At 32.8% G+C, this 27,519-nt stretch overlaps 1 protein-coding gene, 1 long non-coding RNA gene and 1 pseudogene across 2 annotated transcripts; 1 reads left to right on the plus strand and 2 right to left on the minus strand.

The window, feature by feature from the left end:
• The first annotated feature begins 692 nt into the window (after window positions 1–692).
• On the plus strand, window positions 693–2,515 carry LOC127106869 (UDP-glycosyltransferase 708G1). The gene is made up of 2 exons (XM_051044161.1): window positions 693–2,320; window positions 2,417–2,515. Exon 1 carries the CDS (start codon window positions 907–909, stop codon window positions 2,317–2,319), a length of 1,413 nt encoding a protein of 470 aa, XP_050900118.1. The 5' UTR covers window positions 693–906; the 3' UTR covers window position 2,320; window positions 2,417–2,515.
• Window positions 2,516–17,294: 14,779 nt separating this feature from the next.
• LOC127103128 (uncharacterized) lies at window positions 17,295–19,713 on the minus strand (annotated as a pseudogene).
• An 8-nt stretch (window positions 19,714–19,721) lies between these two features.
• Window positions 19,722–25,853, minus strand: LOC127106206 (uncharacterized). The gene is made up of 3 exons (XR_007795309.1): window positions 25,617–25,853; window positions 24,932–24,997; window positions 19,722–19,936 (listed from the first exon to the last, which is right to left on the minus strand). It is a non-coding gene; the product is annotated as an uncharacterized LOC127106206 (long non-coding RNA).
• Between the last annotated feature and the right edge of the window lie 1,666 nt (window positions 25,854–27,519).

Consider the following 27,519-nt stretch of genomic DNA (forward strand, 5'->3'; position numbering starts at 1 on the left):
TACTTGGTGCGAGACAATACCTTATGAAGCGCGACACATGGTTGTCACCCCACTGGGGTTGCAAAGCTCCCGCCATTGCCATGTCTTTTACAAATATAACACTACATTATTTTTCTACTACATGGACTATAATGTAGTTTAATTAAAATTAACGAAGAAATTGCATGCATCAAAATCCGGAAAAAAAATAAGGGGATGATGAGAAACTTAGTGAATATTCTTCAAATGTAAGAAAATAATGACCAATTTTAATTAAGAGACTTAGGTTGAATGAGAAGTAATAGAAATCGAGAGATTTTCTCACGCAAAGAGTTCTTCTTGTGGATTTTATGTTTTTTGATTTTTGACTTCAAATGTTAGAGAATAGAGAGGAAAAGAATAGTATTTTTAGAGATCAATATTGTATTTTTTTTTTTTGTATTAGGCATGTTTCACATGTACTTGATATATTGTATTGTGTTATCCATCTGAATTTTAAAATCCAAATGCTACAAGATGACATTTTCGTGCTTTCATACGGTTTGAAAAAACTGCCAAGACTCAATAAACAATCTTAAAATTGACCTGCAAAAAAGTCTGAATCTGTCATGGATCAGCTTGAAACGAATGAGATAACCCGACTTACCAACCCAGAATGTGAGCCATGAATTCAGAAGAAATTCAATGTAATATCAATGGAGGAGTTTTGTCAATATTTTTGAGGGGGCTAAATATAAAATATACTAACTGTTGCTCCATTTGTCATGTCCTAATATTTCTTTGTCGGTACAGTATTATAAAAATGAACTCTCAAATCTGACATATTGCAATCACATACATACCTTTCTCTATCTATCTACCTATCTCAAGTCCAACATCTAACTAGGAAAGAAACCATTACCCAAAAACCACAAGCAATCAGCTAGAATGTCTGATGAATCTTCTGTTCATGTTGTAATGTTTCCAAGCGCTGGAATGGGTCATCTCACACCATTCCTAAGACTAGCTTCCTTACTTCTCAACAACCATTGCAAACTCACTCTCATCACTCCTCTTCCCACTGTCTCTCACGCCGAATCACAACTCCTCTCTCACTTCCACTCCTCTTTCCCTCAACTCAACCTTCTCCCATTTCACCTTCCACCGCCACCTTCTCCTCCTCCCATCTCCGTCGACCCTTTTTTCCACCGAGTCTTAACTCTCCGTAACTCAATTCACCTTATCCCTCCTTTGATCTCTTCACTCTCACCACCCATCTCTATTTTCATCTCCGACATCTTCCTTGTTACCCCTCTCCTTTCCATCACCCAAAAACTCTCTCTTCCTAACTACACTTTGTTCACTTCTTCAGCTGCCATGTTGTGTTTCTACTCTCACTTCCCTGCTATTGCTCACTCAAAACCTGATGATGATGATGATGCTCCTGAGATTTCATTTCCAGTTCCAGGTCTTCCGTTTTCACCTTTACCATATTCATATATCCCACCAATTATTTTCCAGCCTAATACCATTTTTAGAAATCAAATAATAGAAGATAGTCCTAACCTATCAAAATTACATGGTGTTTTTCTCAACACATTTGAATCACTTGAATCTCACTCACTAAAAGCTCTTAATGATGGACAAGTTATCGAAAATAAACCTCCTGTTTATGCTGTTGGTCCTTTTCTTCCTTTTGAGTTTGAGAAGAAAAACACATCAACGCAGTTGAGTCGTTGGCTTGATGATCAACCTATTGGATCTGTGGTTTATGTTTGTTTCGGAAGTAGAACATCATTGAAAAGAGAACAAATGAGAGAGATTGGAAATGGGTTAATGAGAAGTGGATACAAATTTGTGTGGGTTGTTAAGGATAAGATCGTCGACAAAGAAGAACAAGTAGGGTTAGGTGAAGTGTTAGGTGTTGAACTTGTGGAAGGAATGAAGGAGAAAGGGTTGGTGGTCAAGGAATGGGTGGATCAAACTGAGATTCTTAGTCACAAAAGTGTTGGAGGGTTTGTGAGTCATTGTGGATGGAACTCAATAATGGAGGCATCTTTGAATGGTGTGCCAATATTGGCTTGGCCACAGCATGGAGATCAGAAGATAAATGCAGAATTGGTTGAGATTAGTGAGTGGGGGATATGGAACAAGAGTTGGGGTTGGGGTGGGGAACTTGTAGTCAAAGGAGATGAAATTGGAGATGCTATAAAAGAGATTATGGAGAACGAGTTGTTGAAAGATAAAGCAATGAAGGTTAAAGAGGGAGCAATGAAGGCTATGAGTATTGGTGGAGATTGTGAGGTTACCATTCAGAAGCTAATTCAAAAATGGAAGAACAATGTTAACAACAGCGTTTGAGGTTTTTTATTCATGTTCTAGTCTTCTTTCTTCTATGTTTTATTTTTTCAAGATTAAGTATGTCTCAAAACTTTTGCAATATTTGTTTTTGGAGTAGATGAGCTGGCCTATGTCTATGATTCAGAGGCTGGAAGTGTTAATTCAAGCCTCAAGATATGTTTAAAGCTTTTCCATAAAAGATCCCAAAATTTAATTATCCACGTCCCTTTCTTTTCCATAACTATGTCTAAATTTTGTTTCCATAAATGTATGGTAGGTAGAATCTAAAACTCTTCTACTTCCACGCACATCTTATGCTTTAGCATTGTCGCATGTATTTTTATGTTGAGTTATTTTATACTTTTGTACTTGATTTGTAACGGTAAGATATCTATCATGTTGTATGGACACGTGAAATATGCTTGGAAGATTTCAAATGTTGTTATTAGTTTAGATAAGTAAGACCAATTTTATAGATTTATCTTTTATTTTTTAAGGCTATGTTTAGATATTCAAATACAAATTTATCAAAATTGAGGGGAGAAGAATGAATCGGAATAAAATGGAGAAAAATGTGACTCTATTATTTAAGTATTTCACGATGAAATAAAGAAAGTTTAACATTTTGTCCAAATTGTAAAAAAAAAAGTGATGCAAAGAATTGAAATGGAATGAAATGCACTTTTTTTATTCCGTTTCATTCCATCTTTTTATAATGTATACAAATGATAGAACATAAATTTATATCATTTTACTTCATTTCATTCTACTCCATTCCATCTATCCAAACATATATCGCATGAGAAAGGAGGAAAAGCTAAAATAAACCCCAAAATATTTTTTGTGTAACTAAAACACCTCTTAGCATAACATAAAACTTCCTTCTATTACATGCTTGGTATGAAAACTCATGTGTATTAAGAGCAAGAATTTAAAAATGTATGAGAAGAGATTCTATTGGAATGGGTGTGATGATAGTTCGTCATTGCATGTATTTAGTCTAAGAATCGAAGTAAAACAAGTGAAAGTCGGACAAATATGAGAAGAAATGACCAAAGAATGAAGGAAAAATAGTTAAGTGTGCAAATTATGGAATTAGTGAAATTTTGAGTGAAAAAGAAGCAAAAAAGAGTGAAGCTTCGAAAATAATCACATCCACAATCGCGCAACATCACGCACGCGATAGGGCATTAAACGCTTCATCGCGCGATATAGGGTATCACGCGCACGATGGTTACTTTTTTGGGCCTTTTTCTGACGCGTTTTGGGCCATTCCGACTGCTTTAAAATGGATTTTCTGCACTTTTTCAAGGGGAGATCAAGGGTTACAAAATTTGCCACTAGGAGCACAGTTTTACAACAACAAAGGGTGATTTTGAGAGCTTTGGACGTCATTGGAGGCCAATCCTTCAAGGGAATTCATATGATATTCTTCTTTATTCAATTGGTATTGTAATTTTAACTATGAGTAACTAAGCTCTTCTAGGTTAGGTTGTGTGATGATGAACCTTATTCAATCTTGTTGGCATTATATGTTGGTTTGACTTTGTATGAATTCTTTGAATTATAATCTTATTCAGTTGTTGCTTAATCTTAATGTTTTTATTTGAATACTTCGTTAATCTAATTTTTTGACACATGGGGATTACTGACCCTTAGCCTATGTGTTGGACCTAGGGCAATGGTTCTACTTACGCTGGTTGAATATGGATAGGACACCCTGAGTTGTGTCATAGGGAATTAACGTTTTCTATATTGCCTAACCCTGCTTACACTGGCGGATTAGGGATAGAAAGCTCCGAGTAATGGTTAGTGTGTTATTTCGTGAGGGATCGGTTATAACGATTTTATTAATTCACTGTGAGATTATAAGGATAAGACCATTCATACAAGACAGTATACATCAACAAGAGAGGATAAGGGGATTCTAATACATAATCTAACCGTCTTAATTACTTTTGTTTCAAACTCATAATTTATTTTCCGTCTAAAAACCTGATCCCCCCCCCCCCCCACACACACACACACATTTACTGTTTTTCCTTTATATTGCACCATTGTTGGCTTGTTCAAACATAGTCCATGTGGATTCGATCTTTTATTACTGCGACACTATCAATATACTTACCGAGAAGTCATCAAGTTTTTGGCGCCGTTGCTGGAGACTATTTATATTTCAATAAGGCAACGTTTAATTTCGTTTTTGTTTAGGTTATATATTTTTTTTCAATTGTAAATATTTTTTGTAATTAGTTATTTTTTTCTTCTTAAATTTTCTTTCTTATTCTTTCTCTTTTTAGTTTTATTTTTGTTTAATTTTGTTTATCTAGTGCAATGCTACTAAGGTATTTTTCTTTTTGTTTTGTATGTGAGGTCAAGATAGTCATGCAAGATGACATATATGCTACGTTTGCAAAATTTGAAGTTTTTACAAAGGAACTTGCAGCAAAATCGCTCATTCTAGAAAATACTAGAAATTATTCAGAACTAGAACCTTACATCAATACCGATCATTCATAGGAAGAGGATTCATCATCTCAACTTGAAGAAACCTTGACTTAGTTTATAAAGATGACTTAACTCAGTTTCGATAAAATCAACAGACATCAAAAAAACATGCTAAGTGACATGGAAACATCCTTCGAGAAGTTAGAGATGCAACTTGGTCAAATATCCAGCCAATTAGCATTAAAACTGAGATCTAGTGGGAATTTCTATGAAAATACGTTAGATAGTCCTATAGATGCAAAAATTGAAAGAGAAGTCAAACAAGAATGTGAGGTGGTCGATAAAGGAGAAATTGACAAAGAAAAAGAAAAATAAAAGTGCACAACACCGGACAAAGAGATAAAAGCAAGAATAGAAGAAACAGAGGTGAAAACTATATGTGTGAAAAGAACAAGAATGCAATATGAAGATTATATAGTTTTGGATGAAGCTCCAAATTCAATAAGTCGTTTAGACGTATATTTACAACTACAAGATCTTCAACAAAAGAATAATCCTACACCAAGAAACAAGGCTGATAAAAGATGAGAAATATATGCAGTATTGGATGAGATTTATGCCTTGTTCAACACTATCAAGCTAAAGAAAATATGGAAGGAAAACATTCAATTCTTGAAAGTGATGGAATTCCTACCAAAGAAAAGGAAGAAGAAAGATGATGTATTTTTCTTGTCATATATGTCGCCCTAACACAAAAATAGAAAGGTCAAGCTCAGAACCTTAAAGAAGTGCTCGATGGGAGGCAACCCATCTTTTGTAACTAGTTTTTTTGTTTTGAAAAATTTACTTTATTTTATTCAAGAACTTCCAAAAGAAGAATTAGATACTCAAGCATAACCCTTCCATGAAGATCTCAATTGTCTTTAATAAACAAGTTTGTAGCTGTTTATGTTTCTTTCAGATTGCAAGTTTAAACTTTAGCTTTGAGTAAATGATCCAAAATAGACTTGATCATGAAAATAGAAACTAGTAACTTGAAGGTGAGGGATGAGAAAAGAATCAACGAACTTGTACTCAACCTACAGATACCTCATATGGTAAGATTTGAGCCAAATATTTCCATTGTTCAGTTTTCTTTCTTTATGAGTGTATTCATGCATTATTCTTTTATCTAGTTTGATTTATTTTCGATTAAGTTATTGTAGCGGTAAATTCATGATCATCAAGCTATGGATAAGCAAGACATCAAATAACAAGAGTCTCCACCGCACTTTTATTGTTTCCAAGGGAAAAAGGAAAAGTACGAACAGAATCCAAAAATAAGAAGTTTTCAAATCAAAACTAATAAAATGCCAGAGATTACAGGTAAGGGGGTTGGTTACATAGAGGGAAGGTGTTAACACCCAACGTGTCCTAGGTACTCCAAGGGAGCCCTTTTTTATGTGCGTGTGTATTTTTGTACAAATGGTGTTTGCAAGCAAATAGAATGGGGGCATGAGAAAAGAACTCATTAATTATATTTTTGTGTTTGACAAGACCTTCGGACTTGTGCCTACGTAACAAACATAAAAATGAGGGATCAAAACCTCGTAGTTCGTGGTATAAATTTCAAAGTGGATGTATTGCTTTTTAACAAAAATTTAAGTTTGAAAGGCACAAAGGCCTAAAAATGGTTTGAATGGGTTAATTCTTTTTGGCTTTATGAAAATTTTAAGTCAAGTATAGTTAAGTATATTTACAAATTTGATTGAGAAAAGAAGTTGGAAAATGCAATGGCATAAGGCCAAAGTTTCTAATTTGCAATATGGTCTAAGTTTAGAAAACAAGCACAAGCAAAGAAGATTTTAAAAACAGGAGGGAGAGATTTTGAAATTAAAGAAATATGGAGAAGATGAAGGGACTAATCCTAAGCACAAATTTAAAAGTTGAGAGTTGATAAGATCTGACCAATGGGCTGCAATCCAATAGACAAGAGTGTCATATAGAAACCCAAATTCCCTTGGACATTAGAATCAAGCAACAAATAATGCACATTATATCAACTTGAAGAGCAAGGCATCAAATAAAGATAGCCACATCCAAGCTTAGCAACTCCATGATCTTCTTCAAATTTGCCCATGTAGCAGATAATTCTACAATGCCACAAGTCACAGGTTCAAAATAACAGCTTCACAATGATCATGTTGTAGATAAACTCAAATGGATCTTCAATGATGTATGAGATGAAGTTTCAAATTACAAGCACTTGGTCACATGAAAGTTGGCATTTGCCAAGTCCTTTGCATAGGGAGTGTTGCCTAAATTCTAAGTCCAATAGTCTCAGATCGAACCAACAATCCACACAAGGTGTTTTTTAGGGTTTTTATTCTTATTATGTACATTAATGGTCAAAGACCACACAATCAAACACAATATACACAAACAAAATATATCACAAAATATGGTCGAAGTGGACAAAGTAAAAATGATATTAACATAAACAATTAGAATGGTATGAATAATGGCAAATGAATAAAGCTTAAAAAATAAATTGCATTAAAGTAAATGACTTGAAATTAAATGTTAGTTGTTAATGAGTTAGAAGTTAATATTGTTTTTGCTTTTATTTTTAAGTCATTCTTTGGAGAACACTCAACCCACTTATCACAAGCATGGATCCTTGAACCAAGACATCTTCCAAAGGAAGGAAAAAAGGCCAAGTTTCCACATAATACCATGAAAGAGGGGAGACTTACAATCTCACTAACTAGAATGCTATGCCTTTTGTGTCAAAATTTAGCGCTATGTTAAGCAATCGTAATTGAACTTATGTAGAAGTCACAACTATTTGAGACCGAGCAATAGAATTTTGGTATAATACATGTTAGAGACATAGTATAATGGACTATGCTCATGAAACATACCACACACAAAAAGAATATGCAAAAGTGGTGGCCTAATCCCATCCATACTTATGTTGATTTTGCAATCAACTAGCCTTAGGATGTAGAGATATCATAGGTCCATGACATGAATGCATAAAGAAGGGGAATGAGATGAAGAGGGAGGGAAGATAGATCAAACTCAAATTGGACAAAGGAGGACTTTTACCAAATTAAGATCATTCATTCATTTTAGGAGATGGAATGTACATTCCATCAGTCCCCTAAATCAAATGATCTTAACCTAGCAAAGTCAAATCAACCTTGACCAAGGCCCAACTACACAAGTCAAACTTACAAAATCAATCAAAATGGCTCAACACAATTATTTGGCATTTATTCAATTTAAAAATACTAAAAATAATGCATTAAATTAAATATGGTTGGTCAATTTCCTAAAACCTCATCAAAACACCAAAGCAATAGCCATGAGATTTATCATAGGTCAAACAAGGTCAAAGGACCTTGGAGAAAAAATTTCAGAATTTTTGGAAACTTAAAAGTATTTTTAAATAATTTAAAATAATCACAAAAACAATTAAATCATGAAAAATATAAATAATGATCCAAAAAATAATGTTAATTCAAAATATGAAAGAGGATTTTATTTAAATTTTTTTGGTGAAGCTCTCATATTTTTGGGATCAATATTAAAATTAATATGAATTAATGAGAATCAAAGGAATAAAATAAAAATCAGAAAATATAAAAAAAAACGTGGACCATTTGATCTCCCTCATTAATTGAGGTGGCAGATCAAGTGGACAAACGTGTGTTTCATGATGGAACCTAGTCAGCGCGTCACACAACTGGTCATCCAAACCAACGCTTGTGATTAAAACATTTTAAATTGGATCGATGGTTCAGGACAACGTCACCTCATTGCCGGAGCAAAGCGTCGGTCGTCTTCTCAGGCGACTTTGGCCGAACTGGTCCAATCATTACCATGACATAAATGAAAAAGGAGGACATGATATGAAAGAAAAAATGGCGTAGATCACGAATCTGACCTCAATTTTAACTAAATCCAAATATATAGAAAGATATGAGGAGTTGAATTTTGAGGTGTGTCAACTGAGTTGCTTCGATTTGACCTCAAAGCAACTCAATCTTCTTGCCTACATTGGTAGGACTTCAGACAACCAAAGATCCAAAAGAATTGATGAGAATTGAGTGAGAATCGAAGAGAAGAAAAAATCTGGAAAATACCTTCAATGTTGTGCAGAACTTGATCCTTCTTGCTTCAATTCTTGTTTGATCTTGCTCCAATAGCTTGCAGAAGTGGATTAGGAATGGTAAGAAGCTTTGGATCCTGGAGTTTTTGAATCTCCAAATAGTGAGATTCAAACTCAATTTTCAAGTGAAAATTATCAGGTTTTCCTTTGAATTGTGAGGGTTTGAAAAGTGGAGGCAAAGATGGCGCACAAGGATCCGTTTAAATGAGCTCAGAGGGTCTCTATTTATAGCAAATTCAAGTGTTATTTGCACACTTGAAATTTCTTCCAAATTTGGCAATGTCATGTTTAAGCTTGCATGAGCGTGTACAGGCCCATGAAGCAATGCACTAAGGTCCAAAACCAACTGCAGTGAGGTATGAATCAAGCTTGATTGGCAAGGCAATGTGAAATGATCATTTGGAGTTTTGATTTTACCAATTGATGCAGGCTTGTTAACACCATGCGCAGCCCTAGCAAACCTCATCAAAAATGAATGAATTAGGACTCTTTAGAAAGCTTAGATCAAGAGGAACAACTCTTATGTTGAACATTTTTCCATTTGGATCATGGTGAATTTTGAGGTGGAAGTTTGGAAATTTCAACATGTTGAAAAAATTTCTAAGTGTCAAGTCATATACTTCAATGTTCCACCTTGCTAAAAACTTTATGTGAGCTCCAAATGAGAAAAGTGCCTTCATCAAAGTTGTAGATATTTCAAAGACATTAAAAATGGTTACCAATTTGACATCATTTGGATTTAGAATTAGAGAGTTATTCATTTTTGAAGTTGAGGAAAATCACCTGTTCAATGGTATTGGTCCAAAATGACCTATAATATATCCTCATATCACATGCTCATAAAAGTTGATTTATCTCTTACTTCAAACATAAAAGTTTAAGTATACATCTTTAATTTGATTGTTCAACTTGTAAATATTTCATCTCATAAAAATTGAGCAAGTTATGGCCTTGGGAAGTTGACTTTCAAATTAGGGTTTAAACAAAATGACCTATAATGTTTCAACATAGAAAATGACTTTACAAGAAAAATTAGCTCTATATCTCAACATGAAAGTTGTTTGGAATGTCATTTAGAGTAACTTTTCTCTTGTAATCATTTTCATATGATGAAAATTGTAGGAGATAGGGTCTAGGGAGACCTAGTTTTGATCAGATGAATTCATCTGGCCAACCCCCATCAACCAACTTGCTAACTGGTAATTCTCTTGACTTTTTAGGCTCATGGTAGATCATATATGCATAGGATGATGAATTTTGAAGTCCCTCTTGAGAAATTTGATCAATTGGTGAAGAAGCTTGTTGAAGAAGTTACTCAAGATACCCAGACAAACTAGGGTTTCCAAGGCAAACCAACTCCAAACTCTTGAAGAATGCTTGATAAAAATAACATGTAGAGATCATTGGGACTCATATATGATTCTTAGAGACATTGTGAATCATTCCTTGGATGTGCTCTTAGCCATGAGGGTCTCAAACCCTAGATGTGAACTTGATAGATCAATGGTGATCATGCCCTACCTACAAAAGAATTAGGCAAATACAAAGACATATTTTTTGGTATTTTGGTTAGTGAAATGATAATATATAAGTATGATAAAATCACATGGTTCTTGGTGATATCTCCCAAAACAAACCCAAATGAAAAAGGGGTAAGGAGGATGCCAAGGTATGATCCCAATGCTAATGCATATGATGAGATTGCATGATGGATCTTAGGGTCAAAATTGGGGTCTTACAGTTATCAAGTTTGATCAACACACACTAAACCACCCTTTAGTAGTAGGAATATCCTTTGCTAAATACTTTAAGCCTAAGCCTTTTTTCTTTTGGTGACGTAACCTTACATTCTAGGCCATATTACTTGAAAGATCTTTTCTTTCCACCCTCTCTTTGGAGTTAGGTAGAAATATTATTCTTAGAGTTTATGAAAAATATTAAGCTTGAGGTTGCTCTTGGAAGTGAGCAACGTTTTAAGTTTGGGGTTGGGGTACTAGAGGATATGATCCATAATTTCAAATTTTGTTGTGAAAAAGAAGCGGAAAAAGACGTTTCTTCAAAAAAAATGAATGAATGACAAAGAATAAGAATGACATTGTTAGAAGGATCACAAATCTCTAGTACTAACAAAAAGGTATGATAAATGGAGGATAACTAGGAACCTAACTCCAAAGATTTAACCTTACTTTCCTAAATTTATCCTACCCTAACATAAGACAAGTTACAACCTGGAAAGCGCTCTAATGTGTGTCTTGTGATTTCTTTGATGAACTTTATTAGAACATGATCAAGCTAAGTTTAATTGATTTTGCATCTTGATTGAGTGATCACTCTATCCAGTGAGTGAGTTATAGTGAGTTGAGAGACAAGTTGAGTACTCGTCAATGTTGAGGAAATTTTCCAAATTCGTCGGATAGAAGTTGGAAGCTAGAACATGGTCAGGTAAATGAAAAATTTAATTTGGTGATGTTCGATTGTTATTGTGTGATTTGTTGTCTGTTGAAATGTGTAGTTATAGGCGAGTTACTTAAGGACAAGCAAAGATTCAAGTTTGGAGTTGTGATGATAGTATGTCATTTCATGTATTTAGTCGAAGAATCGGAGCAAAACAAGTAAAAGTCGAACAAATATGAGAAGGAATGACCAAAGAATGAAGGAAAAATAGTTAAGTGTGAAAATTATGGACTTAGTAAAATTTTGAGTGAAAAAGGAGAAAAAAAGAGTGCAGCTTCTGAAATAATCACATTCACCATTGCGCACGTGATAAGGCATTAAAAGCTTCATCGTGAGTGCGATGCATGGTATCACGCACACAATGGTTACTTTTTTGGACCTTTTTCTGATATGTTCTGGTCCATTTTGGTTGTTTTAAAAGGGGATTTTCTGCACTTTTTCAAGGGGAGAGAAATGGTTACGAAATTTGGCATTGGGAGCATGATTTTACAGTATCAAAGGGTTATTTTGAAAACATTGGAAGCCATTAGAGGTCAATCCTTCAAGGGAATTCATATGTTATTCTTCTTTATTCAATTAGTATTGTAATTTTAATTATGAGTAGCTAAGCTCCTCTAGTTTAGGTTGTATGATGATGAACCTTAATCAATCTTGTTGGTAGTATATGTTGGTTTGACTTTGTATGAATCCTTTGAATTATAATCTTCTTCAGTTATTGCTTAATCTTAATGTTTTTTATTTGAGATACTCTATTGATCTGAATTTTGACACATAGGGATTACTGATCCTTAGCCTATGTGTTGACATAGGGAAACTGTTCTACTTACGCTGGTTGAATAGGGATATGAAACATCAAGTAATGGCATAAGGAATTAACATTCTACACATCGCCTAACCCTGCTTACGCTGGCGGACTAGGGATAGAAAGCTTCGAGTAGTGGTTAATGAGTTATTTCGTGAGGGATCGACTATAACGGTTTTGTTAATTCGTCATGAGATTATAAGGATAAGATCATTCATACAAGATATCATACATCAACAAGAGAGGTTAAGGGGATTCTAATACACAATCTAACCGCCTTAATTACTTCTGTTTCAAACTCGTAAGTTGTTTTCCGTGTAAAAAACGGACCCCTTCCCCCTCTCATTTACCGTTTTTCCTTTATATTGCACAATTGTAGGCTTGTTCGAACATAGTCCTTGTGGATTCGATCTTTAATTACTACGACACTATCAGTACACTTACCGAGAAGTAATCAAGTTTTTGGCGCTGTTACCGGGGACTGTTGATATTTCAACAAGGCAATGTTTAATTTTGTTTTGTTTAGGTTTTTTTTTTTTCATTTGTAAATATTTTTTGTAATTAATTATTTTTGATTCTTCTTAAATTTTCTTTCCTATTCTTTCTCTTTTTAGTTTTATTTTTGTTTAACTTTTTTTATCTAGTGCAGTGTGTAAGACCCCAATTTTGACCCTAAGATTCCTCATGTTATCTCATCATATGCATTAGCATTGGGATCACACATTGGCATCCTCCTTACCCCTCTTTCATTGGGTTTACATTGGGAGAGATCACCAAGCACAATTTGATTATATCATACTTTGTTTTTTTATCATTTATTAACCAAAATACCAAAAATATGTCATTGTATAGTCTAATCATTTTGTAGGTAGTGCACATGCTCACCTTTGATCTATCAAGCTCATATCTAGGGTTTAAGACCCTCATTGCAAGGAGCTCAATCAAGATTTGGTCTACTATGGCTATAAGCATCATATATGGATCCCCAAGATCTTCACATGTTATTTTGATCAAGAAAGCATCAAGAGTTTGGAGTTGGTGTGCCTTGGAAACCCTAATTCATCTGGGTATCTTGTGTGACTTCTTCAACAAGTTTCTTCAATAATTGATCAAATATTTCAAGGGATACTTCACATTTCATCATCTTATGCATATATGATCTTCCATGAGCCCCAAAAGTCAAGAGAATGTCAAGCTAGCAAGTTGGTTCATAGTGGTTGACCAGAGGAATTCAACTGATCAAAACTGGGGTTCCCTAGACCCTATCTCCTACAATATTTATCATATGAAAATTATTCTAAGAGAAACTTTACTCTAAATGACATTACAAACAACTTTCATGTTTAACTATAGAGCTAATTTTGCTTGTAAAGTCATTTTTTATGGTGAAAGATTATAGGTCATTTTGTCTAAACCCTAATTTGAAGGTCAACTTCCCAAAACCATAACTTGCTCAATTTTTATGAGATGAAATCCATTCAAGTTTCATGATTAAATTCAAGATGTCTACTTCAACTTTTATATTTGCATGAATATAAAATTCAACTTTTAAATGCATGTGATATGAGGATACATTATAGGTTATTTTGGGTCAATACCATTGAATAAGTGATTTTCCTCAACTTCTAAAATGCATAACTCCTTCATGCTAAATCCAAATGAGTTCAAATTTGTGAACAATTTGAAGGACTTTGATATATCTACAACTTTTATGAAGTAACTTTTCTCATTTGAAGTCTATAGAAAAAGTTACTCAAGGTGGAAGAAGTGAACATATGGCTTGACACTTAGATTTTTTTTTGATATGTTTGATTTTCCAAACTTCCACCTCAAAATTCATCATGATCCAAGCTTCAAATGAAAAAGTGTTCAACATGAAAGTTGTTCCTCTTGATCTAAAATTTCGAAAAAGTACAATTTCATCCCATTTGGACAAAGTATGAGTGACTTGCGAATGGCTTAAAGTTGGATTACCATTTGGCATAACTGAACTTCCATCTTCCATACACAAATGCATGGCTTGTTAACATGACTTCAACAATGCTTACACATGATTTTGGACTTGAATGAATCATTACATGGTCCTATCACACGCCCATGCATCCATGCAAAGTGAAATTGCTATTTTTGAAAGTTTGAAACAAGTGTGCAAATAACAATGCCTTGCCTATAAATAGAAGCTCTTTCACTCAGAATTGAGGACCCTTGCATGCCAACTTTGAATCCCTAACCCTAAACACCTTCATCCAGAGGATAACCTTGAGGATTTCCATTGGAAGTCGAGTTTGAATCTCCACTGTTTTAAGATTCAAAACTCCAAGAGTCCTGCTTCTTTCTTGATTCATTTCCACTCCATCAAGCATCCAGAGTAAGACCAAGCACAATTGAGAGCAAGATCGTGGCCATCTGAACCTGCAGTGAAGGTGATTCTCTCAATATTTCATCTCTTAGATTCTCAATCAATTATCCATAATTCTTATTGATTTTTGGTTGTCTGAAGTCCTACCAATATAGGTAAGAAGATTGAGTTGCTTTGAGGTCAAACCAAAGCAACTCAGATCATGATCCTCAAAATTCAACTCCCTGTATCTTTCAATATACTTGGAGTTAGATGAAATTGAGATCAGATTCGAGCTCCTGAACATTTTTACTTTAAATTCATGTCCTCCTTTTTCATTTTGGTGATGGTTGAGGGTGGACCAGTCCGGTGAGGTCCACCGGAGAAGAAGACCAGAGTTGTAGCTCCGGCGGTGCGTTGACATGTCTCAGACCATAAGATCCATCTATTTTATTTTAATCTCATGTGTTGGTTTTGATTACCATCCCTGCAGCGTATTGACTTAGGTCCATCATGGAACGCGCGCTGAGATCCACTTGATCTGCCACCTCAATTAATGAGGGAGATCAAGTGGTCCACGTATATGAGACTTTCACCAAAAAATTTCAAATAAATCCCTCTTTCATTTTCTGAATTAAAATTATTTTTTGGATCATTATTAAGATTTTTCATGATTTAATTGTTTTTGTGCATATTTTTAATTATTTAAACATACTTTTAAGTTTCCAAAAATAATGAATTTTTTTCTCCAATGTCCTTTGACCTTGTTTGACCTATGATAAATCTCATGGCCATTTATTCGGTGTTTTGATGAGGTTTTAGGATTTTGACCAACCATAATTTAATTTAATGTATTTTTTAATTGATTTTTAATTGTTTAATTGCAAATGAATTATGTTGAGCTATTTGTGTTGACTTGTTGAGTTTGACTATTATTGTTGGGCCTTGGTCAAGGTTGATTTGACTTTGTTGATTTAAAATCATTGGATTTAGGGGATCGATGAAATGTACATTTCATCTCCAAAAATTAATGAATGGTTTTAATTTGATAAAAGTCCTCCTTTGACCAATTTGTGTTGATTCTATTCCCCCTCCCTCTTCATCTAATTCCCATTCTATTTTCATTCATTTCATGGACTTATGATATCTCTATATCCTAAGGCTAGTTGATTGCAAAATCAACATAAGTATGGATGATATTAGGTCCACCCCTTTGCCATTTCCTTTTGAGTGTGGTATGTTTTAGGAGTATGGTTCATAATACCATATCTCTAACATGTATTTACACTAAAATTTCTATTGCCCGACCTCAAATAGTTGTGACTTCTACATAAGTCCAATTACTATTGCTTAACATAGCGCTAAATTTTGACACAAAAAGGCATAACATTCTAGTGAGTGAGATTGTAAGTCTCCCTCCTTTCATGGTATTGTGTGGAGACTTGACCTTTTTTCCTTCCTTTGGAAGATGTCTTGGTTCAAGGATTCATGCTTGTGAATAGTGGGTTGAGTGTTCTCCAAAGAATGACTTAAACAATTGGAAATAAAAAACAATACTAACTTCTAATCAACTAACATTTAATTTCAAGCCATTTACTTTTATGCACTTTAAATTCAAGTCTTTATCCATTTGTCATTATTCATACCATTTAATTTGTTTATTTTAATGCCATTTTCACTTTGCTCACTTGAGCCATATCTTGTGAATACATTGTGATTGTATATACTTGTTTGTGTATTTTGTTTGTGGTCTTTTGACCTTAATGTACGTAATAACAACAAAAACCTTAAAAGACACTTGTGTGGACTGTTGGATTTGATCTGAGACATTGGACTTAGAATTAGGCAACACTCTCTATGCAAAAGGACTTGGCCAATGCCAATTTGTTTCTAAAACCAAGTGCTTATGAAGTGAATTTTCATCTGATGCAAGTTTTGGGATCCCATTTACGTTCATCTGCTACATGGTCTTATTAAAGCTGTTACTTTGAACCTATGTCTAATGCCTATCTCTGAGCCATTCAAGGATTATGTCATCTGATATATGGAAGATTATGAAGAAGATCATGGAGTTGCTAAGCTTGGATATGACTATCTTTATTTTATGCCTTGCTCTTCATCTTGCTATTTGTGTATTAATATTGCTTGATTCTAAAGTCCAAGGGAAATTTGGGTTTCTATATGACATTCTTGTCTATTAGACTGCATCCCATTGGTCAGATCTTTTCAACTCTTAACTTTTAAATTTTTGCTTAGGATTAGTCTCTTCATCTCCTCCCACTTCTTTAATTTCAAATCTCTCTCTCCTTTTAAAAATCTTCTTTGCTTGTGATTTCAAAACTTTGACTTTATTGCAAATTAGAAACTTTGACCTTATGCCATTGTATTTTTAAACTCTTTTCTTAATCAAATTTGTAAATGAACTTAACTATACTTGACTTAAAATTTCAAAAGACAAAAAGAACTAACACTCATTCAAACCTTTTTAGGCCTTTTGTGCCTCTCTTAAACTTAAATTTTTGTTAAAAGCAACTCATTCACTTTGAAATTGTTACCACGAACTACGAGGTTTTGATCCCTCATTTTTATGTTGGTATGTAGGCACAAGCAGGGTCAGCCCAATCAATTCAGAGGCCCTGTTCTAATTTTAAAAATAAGCCTAAATTTAAAAAATATATAATTTTAATAATTAAAATGACAAGCAAAAGATAAAATTATATATTAAAGAAATGAAGTACCAAAAACTCAAAGTATTGTTTAAACTATAAACATCATTTCATACAACTTAAAGTAACTAACTATTTAAAAAGAGCCTTCCTACCAACACTTTTTGAAGCAAATTCGTTAACTAAGTCTTCATATTTTATTGTCTCCAAAATATCATTTTCCACTGCTATTAATGCCAATCCATTAAGCCTTTCATGTGACATGGTAGACCGCAAGTAAGTCTTTAACAACTTCAATTTTGAAAAACTTCTTTCTGCAGAAGCAACTGTTACAGGAATAGTCAATAAAATTCTATATGCAATAACTGTATTAGGAAAACAATCCAAGCCTTTCAAAAATAATAATATATCAGTAGGTCTTATGGTTTCTTCAGGCAACATTTCTCTTAGTAACTTCAACTCTGCAAAAAATTCATTCTCGTCAATATCAGATTGCTCATTATGTTTCAATACCTGTTCAAAGTTACTATAACAAGACTTCAAAGTTGTATCATCCAATGATTGTAATTTGTGAGAAGTAAACAAAAAACCAAAAATACTTTCATACTCTTGGTATTGCTCAAATCTCCTATTAAGAGAAACAACAGCTTGATCAACAAGGAAAAGAAAATAATTAACTCTGAAAGATTCTTCTTCTGATAGCTCGACTTCTAGAATATTCAAATTCTCATTAAATTGTCTTTTTCTTTTAATTATACGCCTTTGAGGAAATGTTGGGGCAATATTCAATTCCACCGCAATTTCCTTAGCGTTAACCAATGCCTTATAAAAACCTGTTTCTCTATATTCCTCAAAATATGAAATCAACCCCTTTATGTTTTTCATAGCAACATCAATAAGCATATCTTTTTCCTGTAAAAACTTGCTAACAGAATTAATTGCAAATAATATTTCAAACCAAATAATTATGGCCATCAAAAACTCAAAATCACCAAGCTCATTTGTTGCTAAGGATTCAGCTTCATTTTGTATTTTAGGATCAAGATCATTTTCTGACACTTCAAGTAAAGCTTCTGTAAAATCTAACATTTGAGTTCTTATAGCTTTGACACTTTCTACACGACTCTCTCAACGAGTGGATGACAATGATTTTGGTGTCAACCCCTTTACATTATCTTTCAAAATTTTCCATCTCTTAGTAGAATTGGCAAAAATTGTATAAATGCGTTGAATAACTCCAAAAAAATTCCTAGCTTTATTACAAGAGTTAGTCATATCACACAATGTCAAATTAAGACTATGACAACTACAAGGAGTATAAAAGGCTCTCGGATTCATGTCTAAAAATCTCTTTTGTACACCTTGATGTTTTCCTTTCATATTTGACCCATTATCATAACCTTGCCCTCTCACATCAAATAGGTCGAGACCAAGTTCTTTCAATTCATTTTGTAAAACATCAAAAAGCCCTTGACCAGTTGTATCATTCACATTCAAAAATCATAAAAATGATTCCTCAATACTAATAGAAGCTGAAGAAATATCCACATATCTTATTATCAAAGACATCTGCTCTTGGTGACTAATATCAGGAGTACAATCAAGTATCACTGAGAAATACTTTACCTGTTTAATTTTTCTAATGATTTCAATTTTAATCGCAGAACCAAGCAATGAAATCAACTCATTTTGTATTTTATGCCCAAGATAATGAATGTGAACTTTTTGAGTTGCAACACGTCTAACATGTTCTTGGAAGATTGGGTCAAATTCAGCTAACATTTCAATCAAACCCCAAAAATTGTCATTGTTATCTTCGAACAATTTCTCCTTAGAACCACGAAAGGCCAAATTATGTTTAGCAAGAAACTTCACTATTGAAATAACTCTTTTTAAAATATTTTTCCAGTGATCCTTTTCTTTCTCAATTAATCTTTGAGTCGCTTTATCAATAGTTTGAAATTTTTGCAGCCTTTGACGATACTCATACCAAATAGTCATATTTTTAACATGTTCCATACCTAACTCGTACTCTTTAATTCTTGCACCAACATGTACCCAATCACTATAACCCTCATTTGCTAATTGTCCCATGCAAATCCGATTTTTAAAAACTTTACAGCAAAAACAAAATAATCTACAAGCTCTTTCGAATAAATAAGCCAATCTCTATCACACATCTCTCCATTTGCTAAAGCTCTAGTATACAAATTAGCCGTAAAGCGTCTATTCAAACTATCTCTAGGACCCTTCACAATAGAATTATCTCTTTTAGGACCTTTCATAACTAATAAATCAACCATTTTAGGTTGAAGACGATCCCAATTTCTTGGATCAAATATATCATAATCAACATTATCATCATCATTATTAATTTCTTCAAGATTATCAACATCATCATTATTAACTTCATCAACAATGGGCACATTATCAAGATTATCATTTTCAATGAGCACCGTATCAAAATTATCATTTTCAAAAGGCACACTATCAAGATTATCATTTTCAATGGGCACATTATCAATAAATTCAACATCAATATTATCAACATAATGACTTTCATTTGAAAATTTGGTTCTTTGATTAAAAATTTATCAAGAGCTCCTACTTGAGATTGAATTAACTCTTCAATTTTTTTCTTTTTCTTACGCTTATCATTTCCACATTCATACTTTCTATTCTTAGGAGGCATAGTAAAAAAAACCTGGAATATCTCACTATTTCTTTTATGTCTGTTGATGATCTACTAATAATCCTGTTGTGAAATTGTACCCCTACACATTAAATTATTACATTAGTAATAAGAAAAATAGAAAATCAATTACATTTAAATAAAGGAAATTATACATTAATCATAAAAAAAACATTGAAAATTAAAAATTAGTTAAAAAAAGTAAATTAATATAATAATATTTAATATAATATAAGTTCATCCATAAAATAAAATATTGATACTGTATCACTTTCTTTTTCTTTTTCTTTTTGAAAAAAATAACTATTCAAATCATACTTATTCATAAAATGGTACTACTAATCAAATCATACTTATTTACTCATAAAATGCCAAATCAAATTCAATTAAAAATAACATTGTAGTGCATACCATTTATTTATTTTTTCTAACAAGATCCCCCACCAATTTATTAATAGTAATAATAGAATAATATTAATATCCAACAAATCCTATTAGCACTACTACTGTTACTATACCACGGTACCAAATCAAAAAAAAATATGCATTTTCAGCAACTTTTTTCATATGCAGATTTTTATAATTACTCTCTTTTAATACCTTCAAAGTCAATTTAAATATTCAATTTATTCCAATTAAAATTACTCTTTTTTCTACCTTCAAAATCAAATCACAGTAAAAAAGTAAATAATTTTTTAAATGGATGGAAAGAAAGTGATTCAAGAAACAAACCTGATAGAAAAGAGGATTAATGTGCGGCGGTGATACAACGTTTTGTTACAGTGGTGCAGCGAAAGTTTTGTTACAATGGTGAAGAGAAGGTTTTTAGAGAAAAAAATTGTTTTCCTTTTCTTTATTTCACGGTTCTAAGAAGAGAAAGAGGGAGAAGATCAAAAGTTTTTCTGATACCAAACGTTTTATTTTTCAATATTTAATTTTTTTTTATATTCAATAATAATAATAATAAAATACGGGGCCCCTATAATTATGAGGCCCATTGCTACAACACTCCCTGCACATGAATAGGCCCGACACTGGGCATAAGTCTGAAGGTCTTGTCAAACACAAAAATATAATTAATGAATTCTTTTCTCATCCCTCCACTCTATTTATTGCAAATATCATTTTATACAAAAACACATATGCACACAAAAAAGGGCTCCCTAGGAGTACCCATGATACTTTGGGTGCTAACACTTTCCCTCTGTGTAACCAACCCCCTTACCTGTAATCTCTGGCATTTTATTAGTTTTGATTTGAAAACTTCTTATCTTTGGGTTTTGTTCGTACTTTTCCCTTTTCCCTTGAAAACAATAAAAGCGCAGTGACGACTCTGGTTTTATTGACGTTAAGTTCATCAATAGCTTAATGGTCATGAATTTACCGATACACAGTGCTACTAAGGTATTTTTATTTTTGTTTTGTATGTGAGGTCAAAATGTCGTATATGCTATGTTTGCAAAATATGAAGCTTTTACAAAGGAACTTGCAACAAAATCACTCATTCTGGAAAATGCTAGAAATTATTCAAAACCAGAACCTTACATCAATGTTGATCATTCATGGGAAGAGGATTCATCATCTCAACTTGAAGAAACTTTGACTCACTTTATAAAGATGACTTAACTTAGTTTCAAGAAAATCAACAGACATCAAGAAACCATGCTAAGTAACATGGAAACGTCCTTCGAGAAGTTAGAGATGCAACTTGGTTAAATATCCAGACAATTAGCATTAAAACTGAGATCTAGTGGAGATTTCTATAAAAATATGTTAGATAATTCTAGAGATGCAAAAATTGAAAGAGAAGTCAAACAGGAATGCGAGGTGGTTGATGAATGAGGAATTGACAAAAAAAAGAAGAAGAAAAATGTACAACACCAGATAAAGAGATAAAATCAAGAATAGAAAAAACGAAGGTGAAAATTATATGTGTGAAAAGAACAAGAATGCAATATGAAGATTATATAGTTTTGGATAAAGCTCCAAATTCAATAAGTTGTTTAGACATAGATTTTTAACTACAAGATCTTTAACAAAAGAATAGTCACACGCCTAGCAACAAGGCTAATAAAAGAGGAGAAATAGATGAAGTATTGAATGAGATTTGTGCCTTGTCAAGAAGGCTTCTCATATTCTCTTCGACACAACTGCTTGTTCGCCAGTGGTAGGGAATGGTCGAGTAAACCATTCAAGCCCATGGGTCCTTGTAGCAAAAAGAGCCATTGTCGGGCTAAAGTTGTAACGCTTAGCGAACATAAGAAAGTATGACGAGAATGCTTCTAGGGTTGATCTATTTTTGTCGGTCGGGGTCATCTAGGTTAATTGAACACCCTCAGTACGCCTATCTCTAATGGTTGCATTAGTATTTCTAGGCTTGTCAATGTTCAAAGGAAGTTCAAAAGTGGCATTTAGCCAAAGTTGGAGTAACCAAAAGAGTCATGATAACAACAAACAGGCTTTGGGCTGTAAATTCCTTAAAACGTATCTGGATATACCTAGGGATTCGTATAATGACCTTAAGATTAATTGGATGAGGCAAACAACTTTACCTTAATGCAGTTGGTTGCCCAAGGTAATATATCGTTTTGCTACCTTTAGTGATTTGCAGCAGAACATGCACCTCAATAGTCATAGCACAAGAAAGGTGACGTGCTCTTCATCCGAAACTTCATCGTTGTCAGTAACATGGTAATCTTTAATGTACTTGACAAAACTAGCACGATTACCATCAAAGCTTATGGTATCTTTGTCACTCTCATTAGGGTTAAATATTTTTCCAGTTGGGTGAAGGCCAGTGATGGAAGTTATGTCAAACAAAATGGGTGTCAACATCCCACAAGGGAGTTGAAAAGGTATTAGTTGTGCTTTCCCATAAGTACAAGGAAGCGACCAACATGTTATGGCAGTAGGGGGACTAGTTCTCGACAGTTGAATCAAGTCAAAAATACCCCTAGCCTTCCAGGTTTCACTCGTCTTCGACTCGACTTTGTTTAGCCAGAGGATGTAATCCTCATGCTTTTTGGTAGGCGGAGCTGGACGAAATACACGTAAGTTGGCAGTCATATATTCTAAATTCAAGGGTTCCTTAATGCTTACTACATGTTTTATCCTATGATAAGTGGGGGAAAAATCCCTAATCTTAGTAAGATCCACTGAGGGATCACGCATTTGACTCATGAGTGCATTGGTATTTCCAGAGATTAAGTAAGGAATGATTACCTAGGACTTGTAGATACAAAGCTTTTCTTCATAATGAGGTGGCTCCGGAACATATTCTTGATTCCCAACAACATTTGCAGAAGGAAGCACGTGAGCTAGTGGGAGAGACTCTTTGATAGCTTTGGTAGTCTTTGTCTTAGAAGTCATTGTTTTGAGTTTGGGAGTTTTTCTGGTAACTTGAGAGAAAATTTGTAGAGGAAAAGCTTTTGGAAACAATGGAAGAAAAGAGAAGAAAAACAGAAGAAAAAGTATTTATAGTGAAGGAGAAAAACATTTAAGTTCTTATGTTTGACAAATGGTGTGAAGTGGGTTGGCACGTGTCATCTCCTGAAATGAGGGATCGAAACAATTTGATACACTTAGCCACGCCACCCTAGGAAGGCGTAGCCATGATGATGGAAGTTATGTTTTAGTGGGAAACACACGTTTTCGAGGTGACTAATGATGGAAACGTCATGATGCCCATGGCGTCAGCCCACTAGTTGAATAGTGTTTGGGGAAATTCAAAAACGCCTTTGTCTCCTTTTCTTCGAAAAAGGCCTTTTTGTGTGTGTTGTGTGTGTAGGGGGGGGGGGGGGGAGGTTGTTAGCCAAGATTTCCGATAAACGGGAAAATCTCAACATGAGCATAAGTCAAGGGCAATGAAACGTTTGATGACATGTGCATTATAGAAGTCTCAAATAGAGAAAAATGGGACTTACTATTTTCTCGAATGCGTTTGGAAGATTGTTCGACAACAACATTTCAACAGTAGAAAGCGCGTCGAAGTGACTGTTATCTGAGTGTGCAAAAGCTTTATGTTCAAAAATTGACAACTACTTCTTTGTTTTATCCTGAAGATACGTGGAGGGAATGCATGAGCGAAATGCATACAGAAGTCTACGTGGCTAAAGCTGAAAAATGGAACGTTCGAAAACAGTTATTTCATATTAGTATAAATAGAGTTTCTAGTGTTAGAATTCAGGGTGTTCATTTGTTTTTATCATAGAATCTCACATACACTCAAAGTACCAGTGTTAAAGAAACGAGTTTGATTGAGAGAATGTATGAACTCTGAAACACGATCTTTAATTCATTGCAAAGTATTTAAATTCCTTTACGATTTCTGCCTAGTTGCTTTCATTTTCATCTTACCTGCATTGTCGTTTTACATTTTCGTTCATACAATCTTCTTTTTCTTCATTTACTCTCGAAATCCTGTATTTTTTTTACATCTTTTCTACAACAATTTCAACCAAGTCGAAATCAGTCTTTTTTCAACTAACACTATAAAAGTATAATTTTTTAGCACTATGTTCTAGGATTCTCTAGTTGATCCTACAAGTAACCTTTAATTAAGAGACTAGCAGTTGTTTACGAAATTTCAGCATAAACACCTATTTAAACTTGAGGGTTTTGATTTTCAGAGGTTAAAAACCCTGTAAAATGTTAATAATGTGTAAAATAAATAACAATTCTTCTGCTTTCCTTCCATAACAGAAACACATGAATAATGATTCTACAAGTTTTCTTCTCGTATGTCACTGCATTATCTACTAATCATCCTAACAATGAGCTAAACATGAATGCTAAGAACATGTTTTCCTTTCAATACAAACACATTTAACCTAGCTTTTTGTTTAATTTTTTTCTTGGCCCAGAACATGGCTGCATCTAAACACTTTACAATATCCATATAAACTCTATTAGGCGTGCTATCAACTTCTAACACCTTATCATTTGATGAAATTGAAGAATTTTATGCTCTTTCTTATGTACTAATCTCTTTTCCAACTAAACAATAATTTTTTTAAATTAAAATGACACTTAAATCATTTCAAATATTAAGTATTAACCATTGAAAATAGTTGAGTACCTGCAACTTCAAGTGATCTCCCTCCTTTTCTTCCAATACTGCAACTTCATCCACAAGCTCTAAAGTCTAAAATACATCATGCACAATTTTATTACCTTCCTTATGCCAATAAATCAAAAACTTAATTCTAATTAGGATATATAATGCATCAAATCGATCATTTACTGACTTGATCATTTTCTGAATTAAAATATACCATGTCTTAGCTTCCTCTTTTAACTTATCAACCTATAAAATTAGAGCATCGTAGCTAGAATGAAAAATTACAGGTAATAATATGCCACACTCACATCTTGTATCAAAGTTATTTTCCTTTTCCGATCCCCATTTTTACATGCATACATGTTCTTGCTCTTTCCTTTTTCCATCTTGTCCTACTTTGAACATTCAATGAGAAACACTTTTTTTTATAGAAACTTTGGTTTTTGTATTAAAATATCTTTTATGAAAAAAATGTCCTCTTCAATGAGATGAATGGTCAAAAAAATATGTCATATGTGAACAATCTCTTCAGAACAATTCTCCATAAATCTTTCTATAAAACTCAAAAAAGAAATAAAAAATCAAGAAACAACCGTGTAACATTACCAACAAAATCAAAAAGTTATTTGAATCAAAAATAGAACACACCCATGAATTAAAAGTTAAAACTTTAAAGGCTTTTAAGCATTACCTATTTTCTTACCTTTGAAGAGTTTCGATGAATGCTCTGTAGGTGGTTAGATCCAACATTTTTGGCATTAACAACAAGGATTTGGGTGAATTCATCAAAACAACAAATCATCCAACATTGAATCCTTGACCGAGTTGAATCCTGACCTAAACAACAAACAAAAACAACATATATGAGTGTAATTTCAAAAAATCAGAAAGAACCGTATACCAATTCCCTCATGCTTTTTGGTGAAATGACCATGCACATCCTGAGAAATATCAGGACTCTGCTGCTCAATATTGAAAAGAACTAAGACAAGCATCAGGTGTATAAGAAGATCTAACAAATTCAACAAACACTTTTTCAGATCAGAGAGAGAGAGAGAGAGAGAGAGAGAGAGAGAGAGAGAGAGAGAGAGAGAGAGAGAGAGAGAGAGAGAGAGAGAGAGAGAGAGAGAGAGAGAGAGAGAGAGAGAGAGAGAGAGAGAGAGAGAGAGAGAGAGAGAGAGAGAGAGAGAGAGAGAGAGAGAGATTATAAATAACAAAATATTTCAAGTCAAAATAATTTTATATCAACCAAAGTAACAATAACTTGAGTGATCATTTTTGACAAAATTTAACAGAATGATCAATGTGAATAACGAAACGTGATCTGAGATATTTATTAAATAAAAAAAATAAAACCTAAAATTAAGTTAATAAATCAAAATATATATTAAATTTAAACTCTACAATCCCTCCTATTCGAGATCGATAAGATCCATAGCGATGAATTGTTTAAATAACAATGATACACGTATCTTTATTTGACCCATTTTAATATTAATGTTGTATATTAAAAATAAACATAAAACAAACTCACTTTTCTTATAAATAAGATTTTAACTATTAAACTGTTCTAACCTTAATTCTAATAGATTAATTTATAATGGTAATATACAATTTATTTATACTATTCTTTAATAATATTTATCTTTTCTAGCACGTGATTCTAAAATAAAAACTTAATTTTATACTTTTTTTTAGTTATTTTTGTCCTCAGCAGAATATTTATTTTTCTTTTTTATTTAATCTATTTGCAATCAAAATTTCAAATTAGAAAATTATCAATAAAATATTTAATTATAAATATAATATAATAAATAGTAAACAAACATTTATTCGTTTTAGGTGGTTTAGTTGGTTAAGATGATTATCTTATATCATCCATGTCTAAGGGTTTACTTTAGAAATTAGGAAAAAATATATATTTCTTACAATTTTATTTTTATAAATCTTACAATCTATATAATTCAAAATGAATGCCATTTTAATAAATAAAAATTATTTTAAAATGAAATCCTAATTATTTTAAAATAAAATAAAATATTATTTTTTAATTACATTTCTTAATTATTATTGTGTACATATGTTAACATATTAATAAATTAATTTAATAAAAATATAATATATATTTTTGACATTTTTATTATACTTTTTAATTTATAAGTAAAACCAAGAAAATTTGTTACTATTATTTGCAAGCCTCACAATGAATATTATTATTGTATATTTCTACATCCTTCCAAATATATTAAGTATATTTGATTTTGTTTGGATGTTTGAAGGGAAAGGGAGGATTTTGAAAAAAAAGAAGAAATAATTGAGTGAAAAGAATTATTATATTTAGGTGGGAAGAATTTTTTGAATTTATTTTTATTCAAAAATCAAATTTATCTTGGAGAAATTAAAAAATTATATTTGGGTAGAGATTTGAAATTTTTTATAGGAGTTAAATAAATTATTCAAATATAACTTTTATTACTATAGTATTCTAAGTATTAAAAATATGTTAATTTTAAATATTATTTTATTTTTTAAAATATTTTATTTTTTATTTTAAAAAAACTAAAAATTTCTTTATATTTTCTGCTATCTTTAATTTTTTTTTAATT

This window comes from Lathyrus oleraceus, chromosome 7, assembly GCF_024323335.1.
Source record: "Lathyrus oleraceus cultivar Zhongwan6 chromosome 7, CAAS_Psat_ZW6_1.0, whole genome shotgun sequence".
NCBI lineage: Eukaryota > Viridiplantae > Streptophyta > Magnoliopsida > Fabales > Fabaceae > Lathyrus > Lathyrus oleraceus.